The sequence below is a fragment of the Sus scrofa genome, chromosome 11, assembly GCF_000003025.6.
Source record: "Sus scrofa isolate TJ Tabasco breed Duroc chromosome 11, Sscrofa11.1, whole genome shotgun sequence".
In the NCBI taxonomy this organism is placed as follows: domain Eukaryota; kingdom Metazoa; phylum Chordata; class Mammalia; order Artiodactyla; family Suidae; genus Sus; species Sus scrofa.
The window spans coordinates 42,052,182-42,065,516 of NC_010453.5; the positions used below are offsets into that span (position 1 = coordinate 42,052,182).

General features: G+C 34.1%; 1 protein-coding gene across 2 annotated transcripts in view; it reads right to left on the reverse strand.

Annotated features, from left to right (window-relative positions):
- Nucleotides 1–13,335, reverse strand: part of KLHL1 (kelch like family member 1) — a 387,090-nt gene that overhangs the window by 18,340 nt on the left and 355,415 nt on the right. For both annotated transcript variants that reach the window (XM_021065654.1, XM_003131017.4), the window contains one exon: nt 150–362. In XM_021065654.1, coding sequence (XP_020921313.1) covers nt 150–362 — 213 coding nt within the window. The remainder of the gene's footprint in view (nt 1–149; nt 363–13,335) is intronic.

Here is a 13,335-nt window from a genome sequence, read left to right on the forward strand (position 1 = left end):
AGCGTTGTATGTGTGTAATAAGAGATTAAAAATCAGATCTAGGAGTTGAATTTACTTTCCTAAATTATGCAGATTTTATAATCACTTGAATTAGTTATCAATGTAATTCACATTGTCTCTTTCACTATAACTGTACCTTAGGGTCTTACCTTTCAACATAATCTAGTAGCCGAGAACAGTGGTTTGAAGCGGGAGCATCATGACCTCCTACTGCATAAAGAAAACCATCACATGTGGCCACTCCAACACCCCCTCTCCTCTTACACATTGGAGCACACATGTTCCACTTATTTGTATGGGGATCATAGTACTCCATTGAACTCAAACAGGAACTTCCATCACGACCTCCAACTGAATACAACCTAAAAACACAATTGGGAAAACATGATTTAGTATTACTCTCCGTATGACAAAATGAAGAAAAGGAAAAATCCTTTAAAGATAAATTTTCGATCACAGCATGAGTCTCAAATGTGTCAAAAATACAAAACTTCACATGGAAATTTTTATTAAATGAATTCTATAAATAATTACATATACTTGGAATTCTCATGATTATAATGGGCCATCTACTAGATGAGATAAAAAATACCTATTAATTTTCTAAACTTTATTACTTCTACAATGTAAGATGTAAACTATTTTATATAAATAATTACATATTTTAAATATTTTAATATATATTGAGGAATATCTATTTTATAAAAGAATAAGGTAGGGAGTTCTCTAGTGGCTCAGCAGGTTAAGGATCCATGTTGTCACTGCACTGGCTTGGGTCACTGAAGTGGTGTAGTTTTGATCCCTGGCCTAGGAATTTCCTCATGCCTTAGGCTAGACCAAAAAAAAAAAAAAAAGAATCGAGTATATCTATTTTCAGTTTTTCATGAAAATGAACATAATCAGAAGAAAACTGATTATCTTACTGGTTGCTTAGCAATTAATTTTGCTAGCATGTAAATCGTTACTACTATTTGTGCTCTTTTTTTTTTCATTTTTAAAAATCTTATTGAAGTATAGTTGATTTAAAATGTTGTGATAATGTCTGCTTTACAACAAAGTAATTTAGTTATACATGTACACACATCCAGTCTCTTTCATATTCTTCTCCCACAAAGATTATCACATGATATTGGGTAGAGGTCTCCGTGCTACACAGAAAGTCCTCAGTGGCCAAACATTCTCTATAGCTCAGTGTATATATTCTGTACTCACAATTTAGAACAGTAAATAAATTGAATAATCTATACAGGTATTGACAAAATTTCAGCTTTCTTAATGCCTCAACTATGGCTAATGTTACATGGATAGGTGAGACATTATAGCAAAAGAGAGTATGATGATTTTAGTCTGACTGAATATTGCTGAAAGTTACTTGATAAACTTATTTTGCTATTTTAATTAATGAGACGTCTAATAGGAACTCAGGAAAATAAATTGAACAACATAAAAGTTACTTAAAATACATTAATAAGATACAAAAATAAAAATATATTATTTATAAGAAAATGGTTCTTGCCTGTTTGATCATAGTTGTAAAAACGCATCACAGTGAGGCACAGAATTGCATTTATTTATTTATTTATTTATTTATTTGGACCACACCTGAGGCATATGGAGATTTCCAGGCTAGAGGTGGAATCAGAGCTGCACCTACCGGCCTACACACAGCCACAGCAATGCCAGATCCAAGTATCTGTGACTTACACTGAAACTCACAGCAACATCAGATCCTTAAACCAATGAGAAAGGCCAGGGATCATACATGCATCCACATGAATACTAGTCAGGTTTGTTACTGCTGAGCCACAATAGGAACTCCCTGTTTACTCATTTATTCAATACATATTTTGAATTGCTGGTACATGTCATGCACTATCCAGAGTTTTTTGAATATATCCATGAAACAAACAGGAAAAATAATTCCCTGCCCTCAATTTTACAAGGGGAAAGCATAGACAAAATTTACACGATAGGCACATGTATTATACAATTCTAAGGGCTGTAGAATTAGAGCAGGAAAGTGGGGTCAGGAATGCAGTGGGTGGGAGTGGAGCTGTGATTACAATATCTGGGAGAAGGTTTGAGATGACCTGAACAGATGAGCAGAAATCTTCAAGTGCAGCAAGGAAAGCCAGAGTGGTAGAAGCAGAGATTGTGGGCAGGGTGGCAGATAAGGGATGGAAGTAAAGGGTGAACCTCACACAGGTGTCTAGATATTTGTCTGATGTCTAAAACAAATGTTGACCTTTACATCAAGTGAAAAAGGAAGACATAGAGGATTTTGAGTAGAGGATTTTATGTCTTGCTTATACTTTAATGAGATTAGATTTCATGAAATGTTTTGCTTTCCTAGTGGACATTAAGCTTAATATATTGGTAAATAGACTTAATTCTGTACTTTTCAGTTTCTGACTAAGCAAATGCATAGAAAGATATTACCTACCATATAAGGTGGTTTAGGTAATAGATTTAAAAAATTACCCTCTAAAATCTTTTAATAACTCTAAAATATAATGTTTAAACTGATTTTGAATCCTGGAGATATTTTTAAAAGATGTTTATGTTTCTATTAATGCTCGCCTTAAGAAAATGTATCTGATTGCCCAAGTGTTCTCTTTATGGATGTAATGCCTCTTTGCTTGATTACTCACAAGTTGTCTGCCAGCCCTCAATCTAGCAGTATATTGAAATTAACTAATAGGAGCAATTGAAAGGACAAGTATTGGGCAATTTAGCTTGGAAAATCACCCAGAAGTGAAATGACTATTTACTCAGAAGTTGTTATCATTCTAAATACTTCACAAAATCTGAACTTTGTTTCTGTTTCATTTAAATTGAAGATCTAACTCAAAAGAAGCACACTATAATATTGAGGTATTATTTTTTTGCAGAGATTTCACTTACTGGGTAACTATTTTCATGAAGGGCACCTAACACAGTCTTTGATACGTCTTTTACATATAAGAAAAATATCCCTTTTTTTTTTCTTTTCTATCATTTTAATGGATTAGTTGACTTCAAACTGCTCTATTTATTCATACACTTTATAGCAACAAATTATACTACTGATTTATCTGAATCCAGCACTGCTGAATACCAAAATATTTTTATGCAATGATTTATCACATTTTTTAAAAATTATTAAAGAATGCTAATATATACAAAAAATAGCTAAATGTGTATAAAATGAAATTATTAAACATACTACATTATAGAAGTCAAATATTGAGCCTTTTAGCATAGCCTTTTGTTTGGAAATAAAATGTGCCATAGACGTGACAATATCATTGACTTCTTGACATAATTATGTATAATATAAACCAATCTTCATTCTGTCTTTTGTGTGAAACCTCCTTTAATAAAACTCAGCAGCACAAGGGTTTATAAAAAATAAATTTATGAAATGCCTCAACAAATATGACATAATATTTGAAAATACATATTTGTAAAACATTGTAATATTGTAAAATGAATGTTCGGTATATAATAATTGTTATTTTATAAATTATTTACTAAAGCCTAAGCTATATTATCAGTGTTTAATGTCATTTGTGATATGTCCCTTTTCATGTTCTTTCTACTATTATAGATTAACAATGAAATTACTGTAGTTTTGATAATACAAAATATTAATACTAGGGAAAAAATTAGTTGAAAAGAGTAAATACACTACATTTTTCTGAAAAAAAAATTTGAAAAAAAGGGGAAAATTGTAATTGTGTAAAAGAGATAATAGTGTCCTTATGGACTGCTTTATGGAGCCATTATTAAAACCCAACACATGTATTTCAATACTTTAAAAGATTTTGGAATTAGAATAAAGGCTACCCTGAAGACACAAAAGTTCATGAACAATTATCTGAATTTATCTTCTCAGCTCTCCCCTCACAATCTATTTAATCATGTTTTAGACTGATTCCCTGCTTTTCACTGCCATGGCAAATCAGATGCTGAGAATCTGAAGAGCAGAAAAGAATCTGATCCTAGAAGTAAAGGCACTGACAATATAAAAAGTGACAGCTGACTGTTTCATGGCAAGAAAGGAAATTTGACATTTTAACTTAGAGTTGAAAGATGAGTAGAAATTTTGTAAGATGAAGAAATAGGGGAAAGCATTACATACAGGGAAAGCATTATGTGAAAAGACAAGGGACATGAAAGGTCACAGTGGGTGATAAATAAAGAGTGGCAGGCATGTCATATTGATGGATTGGGTGGTAGTGAAGGAGGAGAAAGAAAAGATGCCTTAGGTGAGATGAAAAGTTAGACTCAGAGTGAAAGGAATTGTATGCCATGCTATGGAGTTAAGATTTCATTCAGAGGCAATGAGAAGAAGACAGAACAACAACATTCTTAGGAGATATCAGTGTCAAAGGTCAATTTTCTGTGAACATTGGCCAGTATATACCTTGCATGCCAAAAATCGCCAGGAGGTTAGAGATATCCCTGACTCAAGCAAACTCGTAGAATTTTGCTGAAAATGAATATGTCTTCCCTACTACTTTCCCCAACTTATGTGTTTATTCAGACTACAGACAAGTTTTACGTAAAGTTTAGCAACCTGGCCTTCATATTTTGAGATCTAGTTGCTAGATACCCATATAAGTTAGTGCCCTATATATTATATTCTGGTACAGGCATACCCCATTTTATTTATCAATGGATTTATGCATTTATTGCATTTGATTGTACTTTACCTTATTGAGTTTTGTAGATATTGTATTTTTTTATGAATGGAAGGTTTGTGGCAAACCTGCATTGTCAGATGATGGTTAACATTTATTAGCAATAAGGCATTTGTAATTAAGGTGCATAGATTGTTTTTAAAGATATGCTATTGCAAACTTAATAAACTATAGTATAGTGTAAATGTCACTTTTATATGCTCTCAGAAACCAAAAAATGTGTGTGCCTCCCTTTATTGTGGTGTATACTTTATTGTGGTCTTCTGGAATCAAACCTGCAATGTCTTTGGGGCCTGCCTATACATACAATATGGCAGTTGGAGGAAACAAATTATGTACTAGTTAATATATGGGTTCAAAAGTGTGTTAAGTGGCTTTGCAGATAGGTGTTGAGACCCAGGTTGCTTCTGACTTTTAACCTAACGTCGGTAGGATAGAAACTTTTGTCAAGAGCTGTGAAGAAAGGCATAGATCACAACTGTGGCTCTGATCTGACCCCTGGCCCAGGAACTTCATACTCTGCAGAGTGCCCAGAAAAGAGAAAAGAAAACTGGAAGCATCTGAAAACTAAAAAAATTAACCTACCACAGTTTCAGAGATTCTGGTAGAAGGCACAAGACTCTTAGATCAGAAAGAAAGGACTTTATTTCTCATAGCACAACAGGCAAAATGATCTCCATGTTTACTCTGGTTCTCCCTGTCCCAAGTCTCAACAAGGTGATACAGAGAGACTCAGGTGAAGGCTGATTACATAGAGGCATTTTCTCACATCTGGGGAACCTGGACTCTAGGAATTGTTGATTCTTAAATGGGCTGCCAGTAAAACTGCCCAATCATTGCTCTGAAGGGAGACACTACTATTCCAATCAAGGAAGAAATATGCTCTCTGCCCCAAAGAAAGGCAGGATCTCTATCTTCCAAAGCTGTTTGATTTACAAATATGCTTGAGAAGATAGTGTGAAAAATGTTGCTAATATTTTTCTTGTAAAATGTGTAGTAATGTAAAAACTCCATGAAGAATTTTTTTCCAAACTCTCTTGTCTTGACTTCCCAAGGAGGTGTCCTATCAATCACAACCACGGTTCAAAAGGAAGGATGAAGGCACAGTGGAAGAAAGGCCACACTCTGTCCTTTCAAGAATCCATTTTTTTTAAGCTGCACAAGGCACTTTTCAAATCCCATTGACTACAGCGTACTTACTTGGCAATACCTAACTGATAAGGTGCTGGAAAATGTCTTTATTTTAGGTGGTCATTTGTCTAGCTAATATTTGATGTTTATATTGTCATATAAAAAGGAGTGAATGACTATTAAAAGGCAATTTGAAGTTTCTGCCACAGCACTAGATCTTTTCCAGCCTCATGTGCCCTTGTGCCTTCTATGCTATGTACCTTTTTACTTCATAGGATGTGTTACTGCATGTTTGTCTCTCATTCATCTCTCATCGGTTCAGGTGTGTTTTTTACTAAAAAGCTTTTTTTTTTTTTTTTTTTTGGCTGCCCCCCCCCAAGACATATGGAGTTCCCAGGCCAGGGATCAGATCTGAGCTGTGATTGTGACTTACACCACAGCTATGGAAACACCAAAGCCTTAACCCACTGTGCTGGGCCGATGAAAAATGAACCTGCATCCCAGGGCTCCAGAGTCACCACTGATCCTGTTGCACCACAGAGAGAAACCCTAGAAACTTTTTTTGATTCTACTTTGTTTTACCTCAGAAATTTTAGGAAAGGTTACTTAATCTGTGTCATATTTTATCACTAGTATATAACTTCAGGGACGGCTGCGTAAAGTGCAGGATAACAACTTTGAAGCAACTCTCCAGATCCAGAACTTTGATCCTTTGCTTTCCAATTGATAGCGAACTCTTTAGTCTTATTCCATGATAAGGCTTGTCAATCCTGTGATTATAATACTCCTGAGAGTATTCTAATCTTTCAGTGAATCTTTCCATGAGAGGTATTTGCTGAGTGTCTGACAGTACAGCAAGCAGAATTTCAGTAAGCTTACACAACAGGCTGTGTTACTGTTTTGTTCCTACTTATTAAGAAATGTTTGTACATGTAGCCAAATCAGTCTGAGACGCTGTTATGTATTGGTTTGATATGATTTCAAATCTATTTGTTTATGATCAAAAATAAGAAAGAGAAGTTATTTTTAGAAGTAAAGTTGATTTGATATAAGAATGAAATAAGTTGTGTCTGGATGTCATCATCTCATTTGCTTTGATTGATAAGCACTTAGTAGCCCAGCTGCTGAAGCGCCCTGTTGGGATCTTTTCAATAAAGACTTGTGGAGAAGAAATTATGGCAAAGGGGACATTTAGAGTATAAATAAAAAAGATTTTTGTGAGGGCTAGCTCAGCGCTTTGGTCTGAAAAAAGCCAGCCTTTGCTATTCTAATTCTTGGACAATCTTGGACATTGGTTCCTGCCATGGTAAAAGTGACTTCTTTATCAGCTGCAGTGACAAAGCATCAAAACAACCCCAAGAAGGGGGGATGCTGACTGTCAGCATCAGTGCCACTGTTCCCTAGGAACATGCTCTTGCAACTGAGGGCTATTTCTGCACTGGCAGCTGGGTATCAGCTCTTGGCTGGCAAAACTACCTCTTTCAGAAACCAAAACTCATAGGGCACATTTCAACAAAATTTGGAGTTTATTTCTATCATCTCTCCTTGCCTGGAACAATGGTATATTTAATCTATCCCGAGTCTGGAGTGTGTTATTTCTCTATTGGTTTATTAGGAGACACAACACTCTGTGCTATCTTTCTGTGGAATTCCTATAGTGAACTTGTGTTTAAATTGCCGGCAAACACAATCTCAGTCCCTGAGCATAATTTCCTCCCCCAAACAAAATAGACTTGCCACTATTATAACATTTAGATAATAAAATCTACATAACTTTATTTATTAGAAAGTACCTTTATTTCTTTAAAAACTTAGAGAATTATAAATACACAAGATGAATTACATCCCAAAACTTGGTAGAATTTACTAAGCCAAAAAATGGTAGAAGTTGTCATTTCAATCTTAATCCTTCGATTTTCCTTGACAACTCCCACCCTATACCTATTACAGTTCTGCATTTCTTTCTTTTGCTGTTTCTTATTTCCCTTAACATAATGTAAGCACTTGGAGAGCAGATTTAATTTATTTTCTTTAATTTATCATCATAGCAAGGACATTTTTTTTTAAATGAACTAAGCACTGGTTTCCAATTCTTGAAAAAGCATGATTTATGAATGGAACTTGTCATAGGAAAGTCACCTGTTTAAGTTTCACTGAAATAAGATATTGACAAATTTCTGAAAAAAAAAGTATCAATCACATGTTTTGGGAACACAAAAAAAGGAAGGATTAATTTTAAATTGGTGAATTTTTAAAAGGGTTCCTGGGAAATTTACAGATGAAACTATGCTTTGGATTATGGAAGTAAAAATGATCTCATTTAGGTTTTATTTAGATAAAAGCAAATCTTAATATATTTTTAACGCTTTCTTACACTGTTGTTTTCAAGTTATAATACTCTGAATCCTGTTCAGTACTGATCTTGCCACATGGAACTTAATGCACACAGAGAACTAGAGCTATATTAGGTTATCACTTTAGATGGTTTTCAAATGTATCCAAAAAAATAGAACAAAATCTGAGGAGAGAAACTAAATGGGTAGTGGAATAGCCACAAGTTAAAAGGGAAAAAAAAAAAAAATGGAAGGGAAATCTGGGTAGAGAGAGGACAATGTGAAAAGGCAAAAGAGTGTGAACAATCAAGGCATATTCAGGAACTCCTGAGCCTGGCACATAGGATGGCAGAGAAGCAGGTCCTAAGAATGAAAAATGGAGAAGGAAGAAGCCTATTTTACAAAATCAGTGTATTCTAGATTCAGGCAGTGGCTATGCTCAAACAGAGAGCCATAATGAATTGTTGATACAACACATTTTGTCTTTTTTTTTTTTTTTTTTTTTTGTCTTTGTAGGGCTGCACCCATGACATATGGAGGTTCCCAGGCTAGGGGTCTAATCAATTATAGCTGCCAGCCACACCACAGCCACAGCAACACCAAATCCAAGCCACATCTGCAAACTACACCACAGCTCTCGGCAATGCCAGATCCTTAACCCACTGAGAGAGGCCAGAGATCAAACCCGCAACCTTATGGTTCCTAGTCGGATTCGTTTCTGCTGTGCCACGATGGGAACTCCAATACTACACATTTTAATTCAGACATGATTTATCAAGTAATCCCTTTGAAACACTGGACTACATCTCAGCCAGTCTACTTTTGTGGTCAGATTCTAATAATTTAATAGTTTCTTTGAACAATTATAAATTATTCTTCAGCTGTAGTGATTTTTAAAAAATTGAAATACAGGAGTTCCCATCATGGCGCGGTGGTTAACAAATCCGACTAGAAACCATGAGTTTGCATATTCGATCTCTGGCCTTGCTCAGTGGGTTAAGGATCTGGTGTTGCCATGAGCTGTGGTGTAGGTTGCAGACATGGCTCAGATCCTGCATTGCTGTGGCTCTGGCATAGGCCAGGAGCAACAGATCTGATTAGACCCCTACCCTGGGAACCTCCATATGTTGCAGGATCGGCCCTAGAAATAGCAAAAAGACAAAAAGAAAAAAAAAAGAAAAAGAAATACAACCATGTAACTGCACTTTTTTTTAACAGTTTATAATATTTTTACAATAGCCAGGTTGTTGTATGACCTGGAAGCTGCTTTTCTAGCCAATCTTTCCAGCTACTCTTTCTCAGGCAGACTTAACTTTACCTCCTTTTGTTTGCATTTCACACTCAGGAGCCAGACACAGTTTATTCCTTCTCATTGCATGCTTCCTTACTTTATGCAAATCTGATAAATCAATCAAGTCCATACTTAGAAATCATTTCTTCCAGAAGGTAACTCATAAAAATCCTAGGCCTATTAATAGCCTCAGTGAGATTTAGTAAACAAATGATTTTTTTTTTAAAGTATGAACCTGAGATAATAAAATTTTAATACAAACTGCTTATAATAAGGAAGAAAAAGTCTGACTTCATATTAGATCTCTTTGTTTTATTTTAACCTTCGTACACTGCTGCTTTTGCTTGATGTTAAGAATGTTTCCTAGAAATATACAGGATAGTCCATCCCCAAAGTTCTGACCTTAAGGGCATAACACTTTTTTATTCATATACAGACAAAAAATTGCAGAAAAGAGAATAACATTTGTCTTGTTGGATGTTTACAGGAACATCTTGACCTGACTGACTTAAGTGGACAGCTGTAACAACAAAGAATTCCTAAACAAAGAAGTTTGCAACAACCAACCACTTCCTCCCTTGCTTGTCTTTAAAAATACTTTGGTAAAACCCTTTGGGAAGTTCATTTTGTTGTTGCTGTTGTTGTTTTGTTGTGGTTGTTGTGTTTTCTTGCAGTTTTTTGTTTGTTTTGGTTTTCTTTTCTTTCTTTGTTTTTTTTTTTTAGAACATGAGTCAGCCCTCTCCTTGCATGGCCCTTGCGATAAATCTTTCTATGTTCCAAACTCCAATGTTTTGTTTTGTTTGGCCTCACTGTGCTTCAGGTACACAGGCTTGTGTTCAGTAACATGTTTATTATATGAAAGCTTATACAATTTGGGATTCCATCTTTAAGAAAAAGAACATCAAAGTTTGAATACAAAATTAGAAATGGTCTTAGAGTGTACCACATTAAGTGACAGGTCTTGAGGCAAGATGTAAGGCATTCTGCTACATATTGGCATGTACTGGAGAAAACAACAGACATGACTCCTATTTTCATGATATTTCAAGATGCATTTTCAGACTGAGCAGAAACTACAGTTTTTTCACGTCTTTTTAACATGTGATTTTGAATGAATGAGTGACTCAGTTTTGCACGGTGGATTGTAAAACAAACTCATTCGCTTTTGTTAGTTTTGCAGATTTTCCAGGTAACATACCACATACATCTATTAAAATTCAAGAATATTTGTACACATGCTTAGGCAGTATGAGTATCTGCTTTGTGAGCTAACTCAGGAAACAAAAAGAAATAAACCAGAAAGACCTTTTTAGTTACAAAGTCAAATTTGAAAGAACAAAGCTAAGGCAAAGAAAAGACCAGACTTGTGGTTACCAAGGTAGTGGGGGGTGGGGGGAGTGGGGTGGACTGGGAGTTTGGGTTGGCAGATGCAAACTATTACATTTAGAATGGATAAGCAATGAAGTTCTACTGTACAGCACAAGGAACTATACCCAATCTCTTCGGCTAGAACATGATGGAAAATAGTATGAGAGAAAAAAATGTATATATAGGTATGACTGAGTCACTATGTTGTATAGCAGAAATTTACAAAACACTATAAATCAAATATACTTTAATTTTTATTAAAAAGAAACAAAAAGAATTACTACTGTATATTTTATTTGGAAAGTTTAAGATGTTGTATGATCAATCACCAGAATGTCTACTCCCTGTTTTCTTGTACTTCCTTATTCATCAAGTAAGCCTGTGGCTGTTCTGTCATGAAATGGCATATCTACCACTTAGCTTAATCTGTCTTATAGGAAGATTGACCAAATGTTTTATAAAGTTGTTATACTTTTTCTCTTGAATCCATTAGAATACATTCATTAATTTTAAGCCATGGACCAATGTCTAATTTTTCCACAAAGAAAAAGGTATCCTGAATAATCTAAACTCGAGGGCTATTCACTGGCTTTTATTAGCTTTAATTGGGAAAATTATTCAAAATAATAATCAGAGAAGCAATAGGTTAGAATGACACATTAGTGAGATGTGAAAATAAAACAAGAGGGAAAAATGTATGTCAGCAGAGGTGAGAGAAAAATAAATGACTGTCAGAGGGTGATGTTGAAACAATTTTCTGATATGGGTCTGAAGTGAAAGGTCACTTTTTGGTGATTATATTTCTCTCCGAGTAAAAGAGGAAAAGGTACCAGACATTAAGAGACAGTCATTAAACCACAGAATTTTGAGGCCATTAAATCACACTAAGGGGAATTAAAAAATAATCCAAATGAGATCTGTACTATAATGATTTAAAGGAGAAAGATTATTTTAAAAAATGAAATTATTCAAAAAAGTTTTCATAACATGAGGCTAAAATCTGGGAAAATATACTTAAAATGTAACATTTTCAATAATAAAAATTTTAAATACACTCACATTCTGAGAATTGATGTGAAGAATGGTACTAAACAGGATTTCTTAAGTAAATTAAATATCCTAGCTGACCAAAAAATACAAGGACAAGAAAAAACTACAAATAATTAATTCCATGTATAGCCAATTTAAAAGGAAGGAAATCGGATAAACAATTCAGTTATAAAAACATATGAAAATTTGCTTCAGTACTATATGTTAAATATGTCATTTATTAAGTTTGTATTACCTTTATTTCTGAATAAGTTTGGATATTTATAACAAAACACATATACATAATGATGTTTCACAGTAAAATGTTATGGAAGGGTAACAAAGCTGTAGTGCAAAATAACTATAAATAATTTAATAAGAAATACTAAAACTTTAATGAATGTGTGTTCTCATTACAGAATAGTGAAACAAATGAATAAGATAACGAAGGGAGTAACACTACTACTCATCCCTGATGAGTAAATTTGCTGTGTCAGTGAGGTATCGATTTTCTAAAAGACACAAGAGATTAATCTATCTGCATTAATGTAAGTCAAAAGAAAAAGTCCCTAAATAAACATGTTGGTGTTACATAAATGCATAAATATTAGAAAAAATAGAGGTAAAAATGGCTATGCTTTCATGTATAGGAGATAGGAAAACATCCAGGAGAAATATATTACCCTGAGCTTTGCTATCCACAAATAGATATGCATGCAGGGCAGATATTTTTTTTTAATATTTAATGTATAAGAATATGAAATTTTACTATTAATTTCCTAATTAGGTCATTTTTAAGAGAAATATTGTAAAGCTTAAGGAAAACAGCCCCTTTAAAGAGAAAAAGCAAATATAGGAACAAAAATTATATTAATAATTATATGTTATCTAGTGAGTAAAATGACAATATTAACACAAATGATAACATTTTTTTTCTATAATTGCTATTAAAAGGCACAATGAAATCAAAAGTTGTTTTGAGGAATGGGACACACCTAATTCATACAGGAACAATTCTAAAACATTTATTTTAGATAACTTGCAGATGTGAACAAACTGAAAATTAGTAATAACTTTCCCTTTTCTGAAAAATCATAGTATGAACAGGAGTTTACTGGAAGAACACCCTTAACCACTTTTTTCTATGTAGCACCCCATCACTATAGGGCCAAAAAGAGTATATATAATTTTAACACTTTTTCACTTTTACACATTGGTTTTCCTAAGTAGCAGTGATAGTAGGGTTCTGGATTTTTCTCAACAACTATAAACAAAGGAATTTAGCTGGAATGTCTATAAATATTATCCGATATGGAAGATGGTGCTAGTGGAAAGTTTAACAGTTAAAACTCTGCTGCAGAAAAGTAGCTTTACCAAACACACAGGAAACTAAATTGAGGAATGATTTGTTTTGGCTTTCCATGATTTGGCTCCACCTTTCCTTTCTCATCAGGGAGGTTTTTGAAATAATAATGGAAACTGACATTAATTAAACTTC